The following is a 19,992-nucleotide window of genomic DNA, read 5'->3' on the forward strand; positions in this document are numbered from 1 at the left end:
TGGCAGTGCCCCAGTAACCACATCTGACCGGCTCTTCTTTGAGATTCAGTCCCTCGCTTGATGCAAATGTAGGCTTACATGCTAACTTTCTGAACCTCCCTCGCAGGCCATAGTTCCTGTGAATTGAAAGAACACTTGTGGTTTCACTGCAGAAGCAAATGGCTACTTCAAAAATCACACTGTGCAACATGACGGCGTTCTAAACGTGCAGCGCTAACAGGTCCCTGAAGATTTCTGCCCGGATTTCAGACGAGATTGCAGTCCTCTGAACTGAGAAACAAATCAAGATCTCTATGTACGAGTTATTGAGAGATACTCTTGAAGGTTTAGATCATCATATCATTATACCGCAGAAATTTGTTGAAACATAATAACTCTGAAATTCATCATTAGGAAAACTTCTCCCCCAAAGTTGTGACTTTGAAGCGAGCAATATTTCCAATGCTGTCACATCAAAAATGTTCTGAGCGGCAACTGAACTCTGATAGTCTCCCATGTGAGATGCTTGTACCTCATTTGTGACATGTTTCTTAGCTCAGGCTCTCACAACAAAGTATAGAGAATAAAGATGGATAACGATGAGGTCATGCAGTTAAATAAAGTATCAGTCTCATCTCGGTAACACTGAATACCGATGCGTCCATAAATAGCGAGTCAATTGACGTCAGAGCAAGACTCCTCACACGCATTAATGTGAACCTACACCAGGTTTCTGAATTCATTTCTGATGGCCTTGACAACTCTCTCGTCTCTCACACCTTCGATAAAACTTGACTGAGGAGTCTGCAAGTCTTTGTGTGTGCTTCTCACAGAGGCAAATCTCAGAGGAGAAGCAGTACGTTGCGCTGTGACAGTCGAGCCTGATACGTCGAAGTCTCGCACTTTTTTTTTTTCCTTTCTTTGTCTTTCTTTTTTTTTTTTTTTTCCCTCCTTCTTCCTTGGCTACTGAGAATATTCTGAGTCTTCCCAATTAGCAGTTTTCTGAAGAGGTGTTGTGACAGCCAGGGAATACAATTTACAGTCGTTAAAGCCCATCTGAAGTCGCTGTCAGTGTCGAACAAAGATAATATTAGGCTTGTTAATAATCCAGAAATCTATGAAGTGATGCTTTGTGATGATTGATAGGGCATGTTTGAATCACAGGTGATCTAATCCTTACAGCGCGTTCGTCCAAGCCAGATAATGTAGACTGGTAGCAAATCATTCTTGCCCATTGGAGGCATGTTGGAGTTTTGCACAGCTTAGCCAAGAGCCGGAAGGACACTTACACAGAGGATAGAAAGGAAAAAAAAGAAAAAGAAAAACCTGACTGGTGCTGATATTTCCTAGAAGCACCAACAAGTGTGGATGAAAAAAAAAAAAAAGCCGTTTCGCAGAGCTCTCACCCTCGCCTCAATTGTAATTTCTCCACCAAAAACCAATTCATCATGGGTGTCCTGTACTGAAAGAAACATCCCTTCATTTTTCAGCCAGGTAACACTTTTGGTCAGCCAGTTTATTCATCTGATTTAACGAGTGTACGTGGGAGTGAGTAGTGTGGCTTTTCTTCTCATCAAGATTTTTGGAATATAAATAATGCAAGAGAAAGAGACTTATTTTCCGAACACAAGTTAACTCGTCTGCTCTCATGTCTGCGGAGCCAAAGTGAAGCAAAAACATTTTATCCGACCATCAACACGAAGCACAGTCACATAACAATCAATTGCTATTACACGACTTTGAGATAAGATATAAGGTTGGAGCTCCCCTCAGGTGGAGCCTGTTGCCTATGGACATGCCAGCTGTTTTCAGTCTTATCATATGGACTAAAGAGTGAAATCTGTTTTCTAATCAGCAGTGAAAAGAACGAGCTCATTGTGAAATGTCAGACTTTTTGTTTTCAAACCGTTATTACACTCCAGCAGACAGACAAATGGGAGATGTCTGACCTTAAATAGCAAAAACAAAGTTATACGTCTCGCTCGGTAAAGCGGTAATGAGGGACCATCAGACTCGGCTCAATTTCTGCTTCAAGATAGTAAAGAATCAGGTCCACCTCCTTTAATAAAGTGTCTCAGACTTTTTTTCTTTTGCCCTCCCCCTTTGAAGTACTGATAAGCCTTTGAGCTTTTCAGATTGCTTATTGTTTCACTGTTGGTGGCGACAGAGTCAATGATGCAGGGCTGACTCAGAAGAGCTACTGTATGTTATCTAAGGACACAGAGGTCGTCCTCTCCTGTCGGCAGCAGGAGACACAGGTGTGACTGCATCCTCCTGTTAAAGCCGTTACTCGCCCACCACATCATTTACTCTGATAACGGAGCAATGAAAAGTTAGTAGGATGCCGTATAGCAAGAAGTTATTCCCAAAATTATGGCAAGTTTAAGTTTCATGGGGCTCAAAAATGAGGTCGATTATGTTTTCGCACACCGTGCCTGAGTCATGAAGGTGACCTCATCCTGGGCCACGCTGTGAGGCAGCCACGATCACATCTTGCCACTGGCATCGGAAACAAAAAGATTCAAAGATATTGATTTCTAATGGCGGCTTTAATCTTAAATGACAGCTCTATGTGAGTTCCATTATCTGAAAGCCGCTCCAATGAACTCCATTGATTAATTTTGTCTTTTGAAATGGCAGCTGTGGGTTCAGTAAGTTTATTTCTTTTATACTGATACAGCGAGTCAATATGTGGCCTCCTGCACCATTGTTCTGCTTTTCCAGTCAACTTCTTCCTGCGCTCAGAGCTCAGTGTGACTTGAAAATGACGTAGTCAGATAAAACGAGACTGTCAATAGAATGCACACTGACATGTTTTCAATAGAGACAGGCCCTCTGCCTTGAAAAGGTTTATTTCATTTTATCTCCATTCATACAGTATGCTATTCACGAATCACCTGTATGCAGCTGATGTCCTGCTACAGCTCTTTTATGCCAAAGGGACGAAAGAAAGGTTGGTAAACCAGTGCTGCAGTGCAGACCAGCTCATTTTACTGTTGGCAACTGGGAACAACAAGAACGGACTATGTTATATGAAAGAGCAGAGCATTTTCGACCCTTGACGAGCAAAATTAAAACCTTCATAAGGTGAAATTGACAGTTGCCTTCTGTGCTCGACTCTGGGGAGTCTTCTGGAAGTGCTGCAAAATGCTGCACCTGCTTCCCCGAGCTGCAGTGCAGGGTCAGCGTTGGAGGTGGCCACCTCAGCTGAGTGTAAAACGGCCTGTAAATCACAGGCAATACCAGGACAGTGTGTCTGTGTGCGTGTGTGTGCGTGTGTGTGCGTGTGTGTGCGTGTGTGTGCGTGTGTGTGCGTGTGTGTGCGTGTGTATGTGTGTGTGTGTGTGTGTGTGTGTGTGTGTGTGTGTGTGTGTGTGTGTGTGTGTGTGTGTGTGTGTGTGTGTGTGTGTGTGTGTGTGTGTGTGTGTGTGTGTGAGTGTGAGAGAGAGACACAGAGAGAGAAGGAGAGAGAGACAGAACCCCTGCAGTTTAAGTTTCCATGCCTTCATCCTCGGAGCTTTTGTCTACACAATGCATGCGTAATCAGCCAGGAGATTATATGCATTTGGGTATTAGGGTGCTCTTTGCTCAATGGTGTACGGTTGTGTTTATGCGTGTGTATGTGTGCGTGTGTGTGTGTGTGTGTGTGTGTGTGTGTGTGTGTGTGTGTGTGTGTGTGTGTGTGTGTGTGTGTGTGTGTGTGTGTGTGTGTGTGTGTGTGTGTGTGTGTGCGGGTGTGTGTTTTTTATGCAATCGTGTGCAGGTCACCCTGAAGCTGCCAGACCAGATGTGCGGGAGTCTGGATTGTGTGGAGTGATGAGTGGCTCCCTCGCTGACTCTGCAGACTTGGAACAATGCACACAGGTCTCTCCAGCTAATGAGCTCTCTATATAGAGAGCGCACAGAGAGAGCCTCCACTCTCCCTACAGTTTCAATCAGGGCCTCCATATCTGGCGAGCAGGACTTTTTATGCTTGCGCTGGCACCGGACCAAGGAACTTGATACAAAATGCAAATCAGCCTCCAGTACCTGAGGTGGTTCCAGTTTGTTTGTGTCACAGGGTGGAGAGTGACAGGTACATTGGAAGGGAGTGAGCAAGCTTGGGAATGCAAGAGGCAAGGAGGCTATTTTTGCTTTAGACTTCTAACAGATAGGAATTCATCGACTTTGCCTCTCCCAGATTCAGCTACAAAGCACTTTGTGTATCTGGGACTGCACCAAAACACATATAAAAATACATTTCGAACAACTTCAGAGGCATGTTCTGTTGGTAAGTATTGCTGTATCACATTTCTGCATCACAGCACAAGGACAAAGATGAATAGTCTATCGTTCTGGAAAGTTCTACCCCCCGACGGGCCCTTAAAACCGATTCAAACAAATATAGGTTACAGGCGCTTAGAGAATGACGTAGCCCCCCTCCGGAGTGACTGTCCAGACATCTTACAGAGAAATGACTCTACATTATTCATTTCACCTCTAATGTCTTTGTTTTGTAACAGTGCTTAAAGCAGAAGACCACTACCTTGACTCTGAGATGCCCAACGACCAATGGGAAGCTGCCAAAAGTGTAGGCGATGTTCAGTCGGTGCATTAAAATGACTAAAAATAGATTGGGTTTGTCAGCTGGAAATATACAATAAAAAAAAATAAAAAATGCTATAGCAAATATCAAAGACTTTTCATCATTATTAGGAGCACCCGAAAGGAGGGGAACTGTCGTTTCATCATCACTGGTAGCTGGAGACTGAAGCAGTGCAGGAGCTGAAATCTAACCTTCCCCGTCTTAAATACGACTGTAATGATTCAGGGAATTGTCAGCTTTTAACTGAGGGTAAATATCTTTACCTGTCTTGTGTTTTTAACCTCGGGAGAGACAACAGGAAACCCTATACAACATGTTTTTGGACTGCTGGGTACATTTGACATATCTAAAGTTGGTAATGATGAATTTTTTGCACAACAGGCAGTTTAGAATGCAAATCTACTCTTATGCTACAAATCACAGCCTGGTAGCAATGTCATAAAATATTCATTTTCACAGGAACCCTATTCTGTGGTGGTGCAAAATCCTCTGCCTGTGATGGAGAAGTACAAAGATAGACTTGCATACCCTACAGTGTTCCTCTGCCGTATCATGTACCTGTCAGGGAAATTACAAAGGCTCGTGAGCTTACGTCAAATTTCAAACGCCTAACCTTTCGGTTTTAGGTTTATGTTTCTGTGGCAGCACTAAATATATGAGATGCCCTCTAGTATCTTACAAGCTTTCTGTTTTGATCTGTGAGGTTGTGTTATAAGCTTTGGTTAATAATTGATGTCTGGAAGGATGTCTCTCTCCGGCTCCTTCATATGACTCAAAAAATGACATTCCTGAAAATAAGAGGGGTCTTCTACAGGATGAAATATTTCACTTTGTGAATTACTGATGTGCTGTGTGGGAGTTCCCAGTCCTTCCTGGCTGCCTTATTATTGTGCAGACTTAAGTGTTTTCAAGTTTGGCTCGACCTTTAGACGAGTAAGGGAAAGGCTGAGATGACCTCATTAGTGCTTATTGGCGAGCACATGACGCCAGTGATGGGTCTTGAAGTTTCTATCTGTATGCTAAACAACAAAAATGACCTTCTCATTTTCACGCGTCTCCTGGTGGCTAATTAAATCAGGGAAACGAGGACCAGAAGATACCTGCCTCGCTAAGTGAGACATGACAACAGTATTTGCCACCTAAGTTAGGCTGCTACCAAATGACAGGTATGCCTTGCTCGATGGAATAAGTCTACATTGTGAAGAATGGCAAGCAGTCAGTGTAGAGTTACAGTACATGGGAATATTATTTCATTTTGCGTCAGTAAACATGGAACTACTGTTTTGCTCAAAAAGATGGTAAAAAAAAAGAAGAAAATTGCTATTACAGTGACTCTCAACTATTAAACTACCAAGTCCCAGAAGAATTAGGACTGAGAGTCATGACACTATGGCGGCTGCCATTGTCCTTATTGTCCATCTACTCGCGCATGCACAGAAAAACTCTTCACCCGAGTATATTTAAAAAGTCCCACATTGGGAGCCTTCTCCGAAAAAGTTGAGTTTTCAGTGGCTCTGACCACCGTCGTCGTGTAAACAGACACACAAGAAGGCAATGAAAGCTTTGCGTTTTCACTGACGATCTTCTGTAACGCTGTGGTACGATGGTGGCGGTGCACCGGTGTGAGACCAGCATCAAACCAGTCTGGAGCAGCAAAGGGAATTAAGCTTGTTCTTGTAGCAGGTATTAGTTAAAATGTCACTGAATATTTGTGGAACAACAGCGAGCGTGTAACAACTACAACTCTGATCCCAGTCAGATTGGCTGTTTTGCTCCTAAGAAGGGCCTGACTAATGATTTTGTTCTGCCAATATGGGCATCAAGTGGGCAGGACACTTGGCGGCTGTTGTGGAGGTCACCGGCATGGACATCAATCTCTTTTATTGTTTACAGTAATTTGGAGGACTTGGATGTCAGTGTTTCCCACTACGCTACTATTCTTGTAAGTGCTAGTAAACGTCATATCAACTGGTCTGGCTTCGCCGTGTGCACGTTTCCTGTGACGATGTCGAGCAAATTTTTACTCCAGCAGTTGTTCTAATCATTACTCTGTAATCAATAATGCCACAGAGCACTATTGCAAATTGAGGAAACGGTCTGAATGGGCACATCTATAATTTGATAATTACATGGCTGTGCGTCATGTTTGTGCCTCTGCAGCTTGAGGCTGATATAGGGATGATTAAAACTGTAATTCCCACCACGTAGAAATATTGTTTCATTTAACCAGCGAGCGAAGGCAGATCGGGCATATCATGCACATCTTTTAAATATACCGCCGGAATGGTTTCTAAATGTTTATCCTGGTTGTCTTTTTGTTGAATATATATCTGTAAATGTATTACTACAGAGTCCAGCATCCAGTTGCCAATGGCTTTAAGGATCCATCCAGTCAGTGAGCAGGTAAACGAAAATAAAAAAGATGCTTTAAGCAAAGATTACTCAGCAGGGTGCTCAGACTTCTGTCACTACCACGCAGCGTTTAAGTGGACAGGAAGGATTTCTAAAAGTTTTAATTACAAACTCCTTCAGGAGAACTTCCGCCCCGCTGTGCCGACTCCTCAATATTTCTCTCAGATATTAATGTTTACTGCCGGCGTGTACTCAAATACAGGTTCAAGTTTATTTTACTTTTTCCGCTCCGCTGCTTCCTCCGACCACCTGAATCCATCCATCATGAATCAAATCTGTTAATCTAATAACGGGATGAATCATCTGGCCGTCATTTCCCAGGGTATCCATTTTTATAAAGAACAAAAACACAAAGCCCTCATCTGTGAATTTGTTATCTTAGAATTAAATTTACCTCAAGTCTCGAGGCTTCTTCCCGCAAATCAATTCCACCTCGCTTTTATCCAGAGCACCACTTATAAATCATATTTGTTAAAAGCTGCACACTGATGCGGAAAAAGCTATCAGTACAAACACTTCTTAAAACGGTGGTGGCGCATGTGAAGAAATACTTTTGAATCTTCGAGAAAACATGCGTGTCCTCTTGTTCTAAGTTTGGGACATAAAGCAGTGAAATGGACAACTTCAGTGCTGCAAACATAAAAAAAAAAAGAGAAAAGCTGCTCACTCTTAATTAAGTGCTCATAAAATAGTTTTTTACATAATGTTTTAAAATAGTTACTTTCCTACTTTTACGGTTTACGTATAGGAGGTATATGAGTAGCAGACATAACACAACACATCACTGAGACTTGTACTTAGAAATAAACTGCCGTGCTTCAGTGAGAACAAGCTGCCCTATTGGTTGTAGCATCAGCATCAAACCCATAATGTGACAAGGAATTTGCGAAAACACACTGAGGCCTGCAGAAGTCATGTGGCTTTTGCTTTAGTCACTTTACCCTGAAGAGAAACGTTAAGACAGAGAGGAGTTCAAGACTTCCATCAACTTTGGTTAGCCCAAAACAATTAAAAACTCGAATGTGGTATTATTGATGAGTTTAACTTGTTTCAAGTTTTATAACAAGATCATGATTGAATATGGAATTTTTTTATTTTTATTTTTATTTTTTTTTAATAATATACTTGGATTTCTTCACACTAAAGCAAAGGGAAACATTTAGAGTAGTTTTTGTGATTTCTGCTGTAACTTTATTAGGTCAAATTAAACTGTATGTGTCATATCAACTACAATGTGCTTGATTTACTGAATGACCACATGTAAAAACAGGTGCAAACTTAACATTGTGTGAAAGCTGATCGCCTGGCTGGACACACCAGGGACCACATGGCATCCATTAAGGACAAATATTGAATATTGAGTGGGTATTCCAGATAGTCCAGAACACTGGGAGGAGTTTATGTTAATTGATTAATTTGTGTGATTGATTAAGTCTGAAAACAATAGTGTCGTGTATGATTGGATCTGTTATTCTGTTATTAAGGCTGTTACTCTTTTCAAAAAAGGACTTCAGAATAAGTGCTGCTGTTAAAGTGTTGAGAGGCAATTCTTCAGCTGGATCAGCACAACATTTGTTTGTGGATTTTATTCCGAAATAATGTTTCTACATCAAATTTTGACTTTGTGACCAATCAACTCTCATCCAATCACTTCTTTGCAAGTGCAGGCAAACAAAGACTGAACCATTTCCAGCTGACTGGTGCTTGTGCAAACGGCCGCATGCATGCAAAGCCTTCCTTTGAATATTCCTCTTTGGAGATTTCGCTCTCTATATGCAGACTCTAAATCAATCAGGACCAATGAGTTTGACACCGCTGAATTATTAAATACTGCCATCCTAAAGTCTACTGTGTCATCAAGAAATCCCTTAAATTTCACTAAATTGACTACCCATAGGTGAATGTTGCTGCTATATTGAAATTCTACTGCAGACTCTAAAACTAAAACGAGAAACACACCTTTTACTTATCGGACTCCTCTATCATGAAACCAGCTGCCTGTTTCATTTAGGAAGATTAAAATGGTCTTTACTTTTAGGATCAGGCTTAAAACTTTTTCCTATTTAATAAAGCTTGCCGTTGGAGCTGGCTCCTGTCACCCTGAACCACTTTATTAGTTAGGCTGCTGTAGGTTTGGACTTCTGAGAGGCCTGCTTTAATGCGCGAGCTTCTTTCCTGTCTTCACTTCCAACACGTTTCTTTCCTTTAGTCTGTGCTCTCTCATCTCTTCCTTCTTTTCTGTATCCTTTATCGGATCTCTCATGGTGGATCTCTGTCTCTGTCTGATCTTATTTCTCCTTTGAGATTGTTGATTTTTTTTTTTGTCCCATGTAAAAGTTATTATTGTAAATATATGAACGGACACATTGTCTCTGGCACTTGTTTCAATCACACAGTACATACATTATGTTCAAGCATAGCTTGAATGATCTTTTTCTTCATGACTTTAAGTTAAATTCATAAATCGACTGTGAACAAGTGAATGATATTTCAGAAAAAGCAACAGTTGAGAACACAGCAGGAGAACAATAAGGCAGAGTGCGCATTATCGTGTTTTTTCAATTAGCAAAAATTGTATACAAGCTGTCTCAGGTGTTATATATGACTATTCAAAAATGTCTGATTTGACTGTTCTCTATTCACCATTGTTAGTTTCAGATGAAGAGAGCGCGCGATGCGGACATCATCAAATATAATCACTCATACAGACACTTCAGGTTATGAAGCCGCCATGGTTCAAAGTGTTCACTGAAGCACATTTCTGATGTACAGATCAGAGGTGCAGCTACTTTACTTGAGTGTTTCCGCTGTTTCCTACTTTGCACATTTTGAACATACATCAAACATGCAATATGATTAAGTAAATGTCTATCACTTGTATTGTTGAGCAGAAAATAGTTCCAAGTGGCAGCGAGTGAGTTGATTGTTTATGCAAGCAGACGTGGACGTAAACATATTTTCAATCTTAATAATGAACGGATGCAGCAAAAGTGAAAACCTCTGATACAGCAGCTACTGCCCAGCTGTTTTACTTCCTCGAGAATAAGTGATTATTAAACTTGATATTTGCTTTTTTATTTTTGCTACACAATGTGAAAGGTTTTCAAAATATATCCCCGTAACAAAATGAGAAACAATGCATGGAGGTTTATAAGTACTTATGCTGAAGGTGTATCTTAGGATAATTTGGAATTAAATGAAACCACTTATGAGAAATCTCTCTGAAACACATAATTTTTCATAATTGCTCGTACTGAAAATGTTGATCCCTGGCGCCCAAAGCTATGGTGTAATTTTTTTAAATCGGCATTCAGTTCTGGCAATTAATATGCAAAGATCAGGCCCACTAAATTAGAGTAGAACTAAGGTCATGCAATAACAACCCGGTTGACTTTCTGGCAGGAGAAATATGAGGATAAATGCATGCCCTATAGCTCAAAATATTACTTTCTGAGCATTTCTTTAAACTGTGTGAAGAATGAGCTCTTTTCGATGCGGATTAATGGAGCTTTGTGATAATATTAGGCTGTTGTTGTCCCAAAATACACCGAGGCAAACTGTGCTCACTGAAGGTTAAACACAATACTGAGAAGAATGAAGATGAACCTAATGGCGAGGAGGTACTTTCATTCATGATTACTAAATCTGTCCTTGATAAACAATGTTTTCTCGACTGGTCCTCTTGTGCATTTCTCAGGCTGGAGAATTAAAGCCGCCAATCATAAACTCGGATAAACAGAAAATGAACTGGAGTCCGGTGTTAGCGCAGCCAGCAGATGGTTTATTTCTAATTATTTATTTATTAACCCCTCTGTACATGTCTGTTTGTAACGTTTCACACTGGAAGAAGTGTGGCAGCACCACTTCACTCACAGCAGACGTCTCGCAGAACATCACGTATTTCAGAGTGGCTTTGTGGTATCGAATGGAAACAGCCCGCAGCATTTCACCAGGGTCAGAACACTTAACCCGGTGCCTATATTGCATTTCACCGTATCTCTCAATAATTTAATTGAAATCATTATTTGAAAGGGTGATTTTTTTTTTGTACTTCTGGTGCCCCAGAGGTGTGTTCAACATTAATTGAAGTGGATGTCTCAGGTGTACATCATTAAATTGAGCTGTTCTGTTGTTACCTTTAACACGAGCGGTTGTGTAACGCATCTGCACTGGAGTTACCCACGTCCTGATACGAGGGAGAAAATGAGCGATTGCAGTTTTCGGATCCTAGAAATCCTTTTTTCTGTTGCAGCTTTTGTCCTATATGCATATTGCCGCCTATATTCAGCAAGGAAGGCAGATGTTGGCACTTTAGTTGGAGCAGAAGGGTGAGACAAAACAGTGCATAACCAATGTCCTAGCTTCCTTTTCTTTCTTCTTCTTCTTTTTTTTTTTTTTTTTTTTTTTGCTGTTATGAAGACCAGACTAATAAGAACACTCGTAAAAGTGAACCAGACATTCAAATGGAAAAGACTAATTTCAGAGATGGTCTTTACAGTGCTCTCTTCTTCTTCTTCCGCTGAATTCTCTTTAATTAAAAACACAGAATAATCCAACAACATAGATCGCTGTCGCCCGGCTCCTTTGTGTTTTCACACTGCCTGCTCACAAGTTCCCATCATAGAAGCAGGAGCTCGGGGAGCAGAACGCAGTTTGTATTCAGTCAGTGTGACAGGCGGCAAAGCAGCAATCTTGTCTGTCGAAAGACAATGATTCCACTCAGATGCCATGTTGCACACATAAACGTGCTATACCACATCAGTCCCGCAATCTGTCACCTTGCGAAGTGAAATGTAAAGTCTGTGAGAAGTCAAAAGGATCCTGATTCTTCCCAGCGTTGAGACCTTTGCACGAAAACTCTGCAATTTATGCCCCTTTTTGGTGCCATGCGTTCGGTGATTTCTATAGCTTCAAATTATTTTCGCTCTGAGTGACATTTGCAAACGTTTGTCCCCACACTTCGGAATAAAAGAGGAAATCTTTAACATCAATAAAATCAGAAGTAAACGTTCATCTTTTTGACTTAAAGGCGATGTTGACTACCTGTCAGTCAACAGAAAGTGTTGATATTTAATTCATTGTTTGTCATTTGAGTCTTGTCAAAAAGGGACATTTTTTCCCCTTGTATTGCACTTTTATTGCCACAAATGTTACACCTCTAAGATTTGGGACTACTTTCTTTTAGATAAAATCAGAAATTTTTAAATGTCACCTTCGTCCCTGCCGGCAAAGCCGAGCCGGCTTTCCACCGATAGTAATTATTATTACATGTATCCTTTCTTCTTTTGATATCCATCATAGAAATATAAAGAGTGAAGCAAAAGCCAAGCAGCGTTTACACAATGATCCGTGGCAGAGATGAGACGTGATGTTGAACACATGAATTTGCTGTAATAAGTCTGTCTGTCACCTTGCAAATTCAAATTTGAAGACTGCGAGAAGTCAAGAAGATCTTTTGTGGAAGCTGGACTTTCTCCGATTTTGTGCTATTCCACAACAAGTCGGCTTTTCTATCCCTTTTCTATGCATAGATCTATTTTGAAGTGTGTTCTCAAAAGCCTCCGTTCAGTTTAGCGAAAAATAATTACTTATGCCGCAGCGAATGACATTCACACAAGTTCATCCTCCCTCTGTGCATTCAGAGGAGAATCTACATTATCAATAAAAAACAGGAGTCAACTTTCATCTTCAGCTCGGATGATGTGCCGACTACTTGTCAGTCAGCATAAAGTGTTGATATTTGTTGATATCATTTTTCAAGCAGTCTTTGATTTCGTCTTTTCAAAAGTGACAATTATCTGGCTTTTTTTTTTTTTTCTTCCTTCCAATTTATATTATTGTCTTTGTTCCATCTGTGGGATTTGGATTTCTTTTGGAAAGGATGGTCATTTGAAAACGTCACCTTACTCCGTGCAGGCAAACCCTGACTATTTTCCACTGTTTTCTTATTGCACCAATTTGTTAGTAATCAGAGAGGATGGCAGGCAGATCAATTATGTCAGTAATTATTAGCTTCATGTTGTCTTTTTTAATAACTATAATGAATAAAAGAAGAAACAAGCAAGATTTGTACAATTATCTGTGTTCTGTCATCAAAGATGAGACAAAAAGTTGCACACATACATGTCGTCCACTCTGGTGTGAATCTGAATCATCCAGTAATGTCTATTATTGAAGATGCACCTAAACCACTTTTATGTGCTTTTCCCTGCATGGATTGATTTTGGAGAGTGATTTAAAAAAAAAAAACAGCAACCTTTGTTTAGTTTGTTGAAAAATAATTACTTATTTTCACACAGTGACATTCACACAAGATCATCCTCCCACTGAGGATTATCAATAAAAAAAACAGAAGTAAATCTTCATCTTCTGCTTCAGTGGTCTGTTTGCTGCTTGTCAGTCAGCAGAAATCGTCACCTTATTTTCTTAAGCTGTCTTTGATCCCAGATTTTCAAGAGGACAATCGTCTCCCTGTTTTTTTTTTAAATTAATGTAAACGTTACACGTGTGGGATATTTAGTCTAATTTAAAAAAAAAAAAAAAGAGTAGCCTGAAAATGTCTTGGTCCCTGTGGTGCTGCCAAGTCTATACCTTCCATTATTTAACAATTAGTAAAGAGACGAGATCAATTATTGAGATTTTCCAATACGATCAACGTGAAACATCAACATTTAAGATGCCACGCTGGTAAATGGGCTTCATAACAGCAGTTCTGAAATGTGTCACTTTGCAAAGCCAATTTCACATTTTGTGAAAGGCCAGATGGTTCTTATGTTTTAGTCTAATTTCAATGCACACTTTCTCATATCACTTGTATGTTTTATCTCTTATGAATTTAATGTGTGATTTCAAAAGCCTCGCTTCAGGTTATTGAAAGATAGTAACTCATTACACACAGAGTGATGGTTACAGGTTTGTTTATCCACTGTGGTTTCAAAGAAGAATCTACATTATAAAATAAAAGAAAATTGGAAAAAAAAAGCAAAGCCTCCTTTTAGCTTCAATTATTCGCTGACTCATCAGTCCACAGAAAATGTTGACATTTGTTTCACTTTTGTTAATTTTTCACGCAGACTTTGATTTCATCTTTCCAGAAGTGTGTGCTTTCCATTAATATCGTCGTGAAAATAATAGCGGTGGGATGTGGAACTATTTTACAGATACAGTCAGAAATTTGAAAATGTCACCTCAGTCCCAGCGGTGTTACCAATTCGACTTTCTACTGTTTTCTGATTTAACCAATTAGTTGGTGATCTGAGAAGATGATAAGCAGATAAATTAATAATGTTGGTAATTAGTAGCTTTTTTAAAAAAAAAATGTAATCTTTTGAAATGATCTATCGGCGAAATATGAGTAAAACAAAACCAGGTGTTAGCCGCAAAAATGATTCACAATTAAACATAAGCATAGGAAAGGAAGAAACTTCATACGATCACTCAGCTGTCACTCAGATGGATCCTGAAAAAATAAATTGCAGTAAGTTAAAATGATGCACAGCTGTGTAAAAAATGTCACATCCTCCTGGGACCTGTCATTTCATTTTTGTCCTGTGTGAATCTGAGTCATCCAAGTCAAACAACTGACTGAGCTTTGTACTTTAAGGGAACATCCTGGGATTTCTAATCACTTGTGGTGTTGTTGCGGTCAAAAGTGCAAATTAACTCTCTTTTTGAAGTGGCAGAGAGTTGTGCATTTCAAGGTTACAAAGATCAGGCATCATGTGAATAGACGCTTTGCATGGCAGGTGTGTGAATGAGTGAATGTGATTACAATGTTAAAGTGATGTGCGCACTGCTCATGTGCTGGAAACGCACTATATAAGTGAAATCCATTTACCATTCACTGTTGCTCATAATTGTTGTTGCGAGTGTTGTACGTGATCGGGCCTCATCAAGATTGAACGTTTGAATTCAGAGTAAAGCAAACGAAATATTGTGAACAATTAATATGATGTTCGGATTTAGTTTGACATCTAAAATGTGTTTGTTGGGTCGCAGGAGGACACACACACACACACACACACACACACACACACACACACACACACACACACACACACACACACACACACACACACACACACACACACACACACACACACACACACACACACACACACACACACACACACACACACAGGCGTTACTTTGTTGAAGGGATACTCTGCATTGTACTTGGACTGTGCTGTCGGGTTTGCATTACAGTCCAGACCTGAGCTTTTTAGCCAGTGTTCTCCATGATTGAAATTCTCAGTCAGCCATCAATCTGCATTATAGACTGGTTTCCCCTTGTCTGGTGGGGGCTAACTGAAACAGATTGAGACAGCTCCTGCTCACTGCATCACTAATGGCTGGCAATGAAAGACGTCTCTGTGCAGTTGACCCGTATGTGGAACAGGATCACGTCGCAGCTCAGAGCGATGGGGAGAACACAGCTCAATATAGGGAGTCTCTTCGGCATCAGTCACCAGTCAACAGCATCCTCATCCTATTGACTAAATGTTGCCCAGAAATAGAATCTAATCACAGAGTTTGGACATATTTTAGTCCTTCTAATGGTTTACTATTAGCTTATAGTGGAACAGAGCCTGAACTATATAGAGAAATATAGCGACATATTTAAGGGGGTTCCTGCATTGCACAGTAATAGCAGGTTCAGGATTATTGCCATGGCACCTGCATGCTCCTCTTTACTTACACACAACAGCACAGACCAGAGAAGGTCTGTAGTGAGAATGATTGCTTACCCACTACTGCTTTGAATCCCCCCTCATTATTTCCTGTCATATAACAAGCCTCTATTTAACCTGAAACGAGGCCATAGAAAACGGAGAGTAAAATTTGGGGTAATATGCATTTGCCCGATTCAGCCGCGTTGAAGGGAAAAATACAGGAGCGCAGCCTCAATGAAACGATTTCCAGCCCATTTTGAAGGCAGGCCGCAACAGAGTCATTACCTGCATGGTATAATTGACAATGAACACAGGCAATCTTGTTAATTGATTGCTCAGACCTGTGCTAATGGATAATGCAAAGCCTCATTGTATCTTCCATAAAAGCCCCTGTCAGTAACGTTTCAGCTCCCAGACTCCAGGACCGGACTCATTCATGTTTCTAGATTTTCCCACCTGGGACCACCACCATCAGAAGCCCTCTCAGGCTCGTTTTAATTCTGTGCGTAATTGCTTATGGGATATCACACATTGCATAGTTACACAGTATTGGGCACACTTTGGAAAAAAGAAAAACAAAACAAAACAGAGAGCAATAGAAACAGACGTGCATTTTGCGTGGAGATAACTTAATTAAGAGTATCCGCCCATGCCATGTTTTTTTCTATTCAGGTTGAGATGAGGATGCGGGGATACGGGCCCGCTCCCCTCTCCAGCAGGATTCAGCCTCCAGCTCCTCCTCTGATGCACCGTTTGCATCAGTACTTGGGAAGACTTGTCCGCGCACTGCTGCTGCACCTCCCCACAGCGCATTCACGGGCTCCACTTCACCAGGTGATGACAGACTCAAAATGATATGTTTCTAACGCGCCCGAAGACCGGAATCAACGTAGAATGGAGACGCGCCTTGGCCACTGCATTTTTATCATTTTCTTTGAGTGGATTTGGCTCCTCACCATAACTTCCATCCTGGGCGGAACACAAGCGGAGGTGAGGTGCATTCCCTCCTGCCATCTGCCGCTCATCGGAGCTTATCCTCGGGAACTCTCCGCGCTGGATGAGGCCAGCTTTGGCGAGCCAGAATTTGTTGGATTTACCGAGGGGTCACCCGCGGCCGAGGGGGACGGAAAGCACAAAGAAAGTTCGTCCAAAGTGCAGCCGCGGTCGGGAGAAAATAACACAAGTTGTCTGCAGAAGGACGCGTCGAACGATCGCCGCAAACTTTGCAAAGTGATCCCTCACACTGCTGAACCTTCTCCCACTAACGTGTCCGAGAATAGCACCAGGGATGACAACAATCAAAGCTTTCAGCTTGAAAACAGCGATTTGAACGTGACGGAGGACGAGGATGTGCGCACTTCGTGGGGACGGTCACGCGGCGCGAGGAGCGCAGAGACTTGGTCCGAATTCCGAGTCGAGGGCGCCGAGGACGCCTCGGCTTCGGACCCGGAGGAGTTTCTGCTCACAAGTTCCACATTTGCGCTCGCCAGTGACACTGCTCACAACCAGGCGATGGTGCACTGGTCCGGACAAAACAGCAGCGTAAGTACGCTATACTTTGGGTGCTCCACATTTACGCACGGACCTCCTTTGACGCAGTGTGGTCAGCGTTCACTCACAGATGTTGCGTGGCACTTTCAGACATTTAAAGATGCGGTTTAGACGGCGGAGAGCGTGATAGAGATAGAATCTGACACTGCTGGGGGCTTGCAGAGTTTGAGGGAATCAATCTCGTTTGTCTCCCATGCCCTGTCACAACCCCCCCTCCTCTCTTTCTCTCTTTCTCTTTCTCTCTCTCTCTGTCTCTCTCTCTCTCTCTCTCTCTCTCTCTCTCTCTCTCTCTCTCTCTCTCTCTCTCTCTCTCTCTCTCTCTCTCTCTCCTCATGCTATTGTTTATTGATAGGCTGACTTGGCAGGTATGGACGCATTTTGAGGGGAAAGAGCAGATAATGTACATTTTATATTTGCTTGTCCAGAATGATGCCCTCTTCTTGCTCTTTTGTTGTTTCTCCCCCGGTCAATGTACTAATTGACACGCACGGATTAGTATTCTGCAGGTTTTCTTTTCTTCATTTTGCTGGTTTTGGGGTTTTTGGTTGTGGATAAATCCTGTTCGTAAATTTGCTCAATAATCACATGGAAATTTGCAACCAGGGCTTATAGCCTATCCATCTTGTTCTAAACTCGATTATATATATAAAAAAATTATCATTATTATTATTATTAATAATAATAATAATAATAAATATTAATAATAATAAGAGTAGCATTAATCACCAAACTAAATTAATGTTTAGGACTACTGTAGATTTCATTCAATTAAAGGATTCAACTTGAAGTGTTTCATAAAACATTCAATTAGTAGTAAAATAAATTGCAAAAAAGCAATTTTATACAATGACAATGTGTAACAATGTTATGTAGTAAAGTGCTACATATAGTATAGGCCAATGCTTCAGAAGTGAAGCTCGAACAGAGAAGCCAGGAGAAATAAATATGTACCTTAATAATGCCCACTGTGGTTGTCTCCCTAATATCCAAGGGGAGCGCCACTCTGCAGTTTGGGAGGATCCAATTTTCTAATGTCTTATATGGTTTTGAACTTCAAACAACCCACAGTGGAGAGTTTGAGTGAGCGTGAAAGCAGTTAAAACAACATGGAGTCTCAATGTAAGCCAGTCCCAAGCCATTTAGATCTTTATATTCCAGCAAAGAGACTTGGCAATCAATTGTAAAAGCTATGTGGAGGCATGTCAAGTCCAACTAAGACCATAGTCACTCAGTGTGCTCTTTGTCTGGCTTTGGTCAAGAGTCTGCAGCAGAATTCAATTCATCTGTAATCCTCTGACAGACTTTTTAGTCAGGCCAGTGAAATGTATCCTGGCAGTCCTCTGCTCAAGATGTATGCATGAATTTAGTTTTTGACATGGCTACACTTCCGAGATGAAAGAATAATGATTTGGAGGTGTAATTTAATATGATGATCAAAGCCCTACACACTGTCTTATAATACCTCGGTTTGATCTGGAGACGCACAGATTCAAGATCTTTGAATATCTCTTTTGGCCCTGGGCTAAACAAATGTATTTATATCTTATTTGTCTTTCATTGAATATTAGAAAGTTATATATAGGGAAAGTACATTGAGGATTGGAGGGAGTTTGTATCATTTGGCAGCACAGATATGTATAATTCTGTGTCATCAGCATAACTGTGGAAATCCACATTTTGAATACATTATCTAAGGGCTGCATGCACACTGATAGAGCACAGAGCCAAGGCGAGCTCCTTTTATCTCAAGGAATTGTATATTTCTTTGACACATAAGTGAAGAGCAATAAAGGCTCCAAAACAAAATAAAACAAGGATTTCAGGCAAGCTATACTTTTGAAACTACTCACGTCTATAAAGTAACCGGTCAGCTTTTGGGAAATGAGACTTATTTGGATTCTTGCTGAGAGTTTACGGCGCTATAACAAGCAGGATTTCAGTTTAGGTTAAGCATTATATTTGGGAGCAATAGAGACATTAGCTGGCACCGGCTCATCTTTTATAGCTGTACTTACTTACATAAGTACTTACTTATGTACTTAAAACCAAATAGCCCTTTGATAATATTCATTAAAATCTATATAAGTCTCATCATAACATGTATTGGCAAACATGTAAGAGTAAATTTAATACAAAGACTTGGATTCAAATCATTATCATGAGCATAGCATAGCTCATAGCAGAACTGTTTTCACAGGTACATGAAAAACTATGTGCTTTGGGAAATGTTCCATGATGCACAGACTCTCTCCCCACCAGCTCACAATGTGGCTAATGTTTGTGTGTGTTGGGGTGTTTTTTCATTCCTATTGCAGGGATCAAAATCTATTCTTACACTCACATTATGGGGATGTGTTGTCCTTGGGTGGATAAAAACCAAGTAAATGTTACTTTTAAAGATTGGAGGGGAAGTGGACCAATGTCTTTTGTGTTTAATTCTGTTGTAATGTGTGTGTACCCACTTTTGAAGCTCGCCACACCCGCTCCTTCTCCACACAAGAGCAGGCCAGGTGGTCAACCAGAAAGCTCACAGATTATCCATCTGGTGTACTTCTAATAAATCTGTTTAAAGTAGCAGTGCAATTTCAGAATTAACTGAGCTTCACCGTTTAACTTCATAATAATTACAATTCACCTGTAAGTAGGGCTGGGCAAAAAAAATGGATTTACTCGATTTATCGAATTTGTAGCAAAATTCGAGTTGTTTTTTTTGGGCATTTTTCACATTCCGTTTAGCATTTCTTGTGGATTTGCATAGTTGCTGGGTTAAAGCTTGAATTTGTTGAATAACAG

The 19,992-nt window shown here is 40.8% G+C and overlaps 1 protein-coding gene across 1 annotated transcript in view; it reads left to right on the forward strand.

Moving 5' to 3' along the window:
- The first annotated feature begins 16,533 nt into the window (after nucleotides 1-16,533).
- LOC308120568 (VPS10 domain-containing receptor SorCS1-like) overlaps nucleotides 16,534-19,992 on the forward strand; it is a 53,752-nt gene continuing 50,293 nt past the window's right edge. The window contains exon 1 of the mRNA XM_080481239.1: nucleotides 16,534-17,190. Coding sequence (XP_080337365.1) covers nucleotides 16,543-17,190 — 648 coding nt within the window. The 5' untranslated portion in view covers nucleotides 16,534-16,542. The remainder of the gene's footprint in view (nucleotides 17,191-19,992) is intronic.

The sequence above is a fragment of the Lipophrys pholis genome (genome assembly GCF_963383615.2).
Source record: "Lipophrys pholis genome assembly, chromosome: 15".
In the NCBI taxonomy this organism is placed as follows: Eukaryota; Metazoa; Chordata; class Actinopteri; order Blenniiformes; family Blenniidae; genus Lipophrys; species Lipophrys pholis.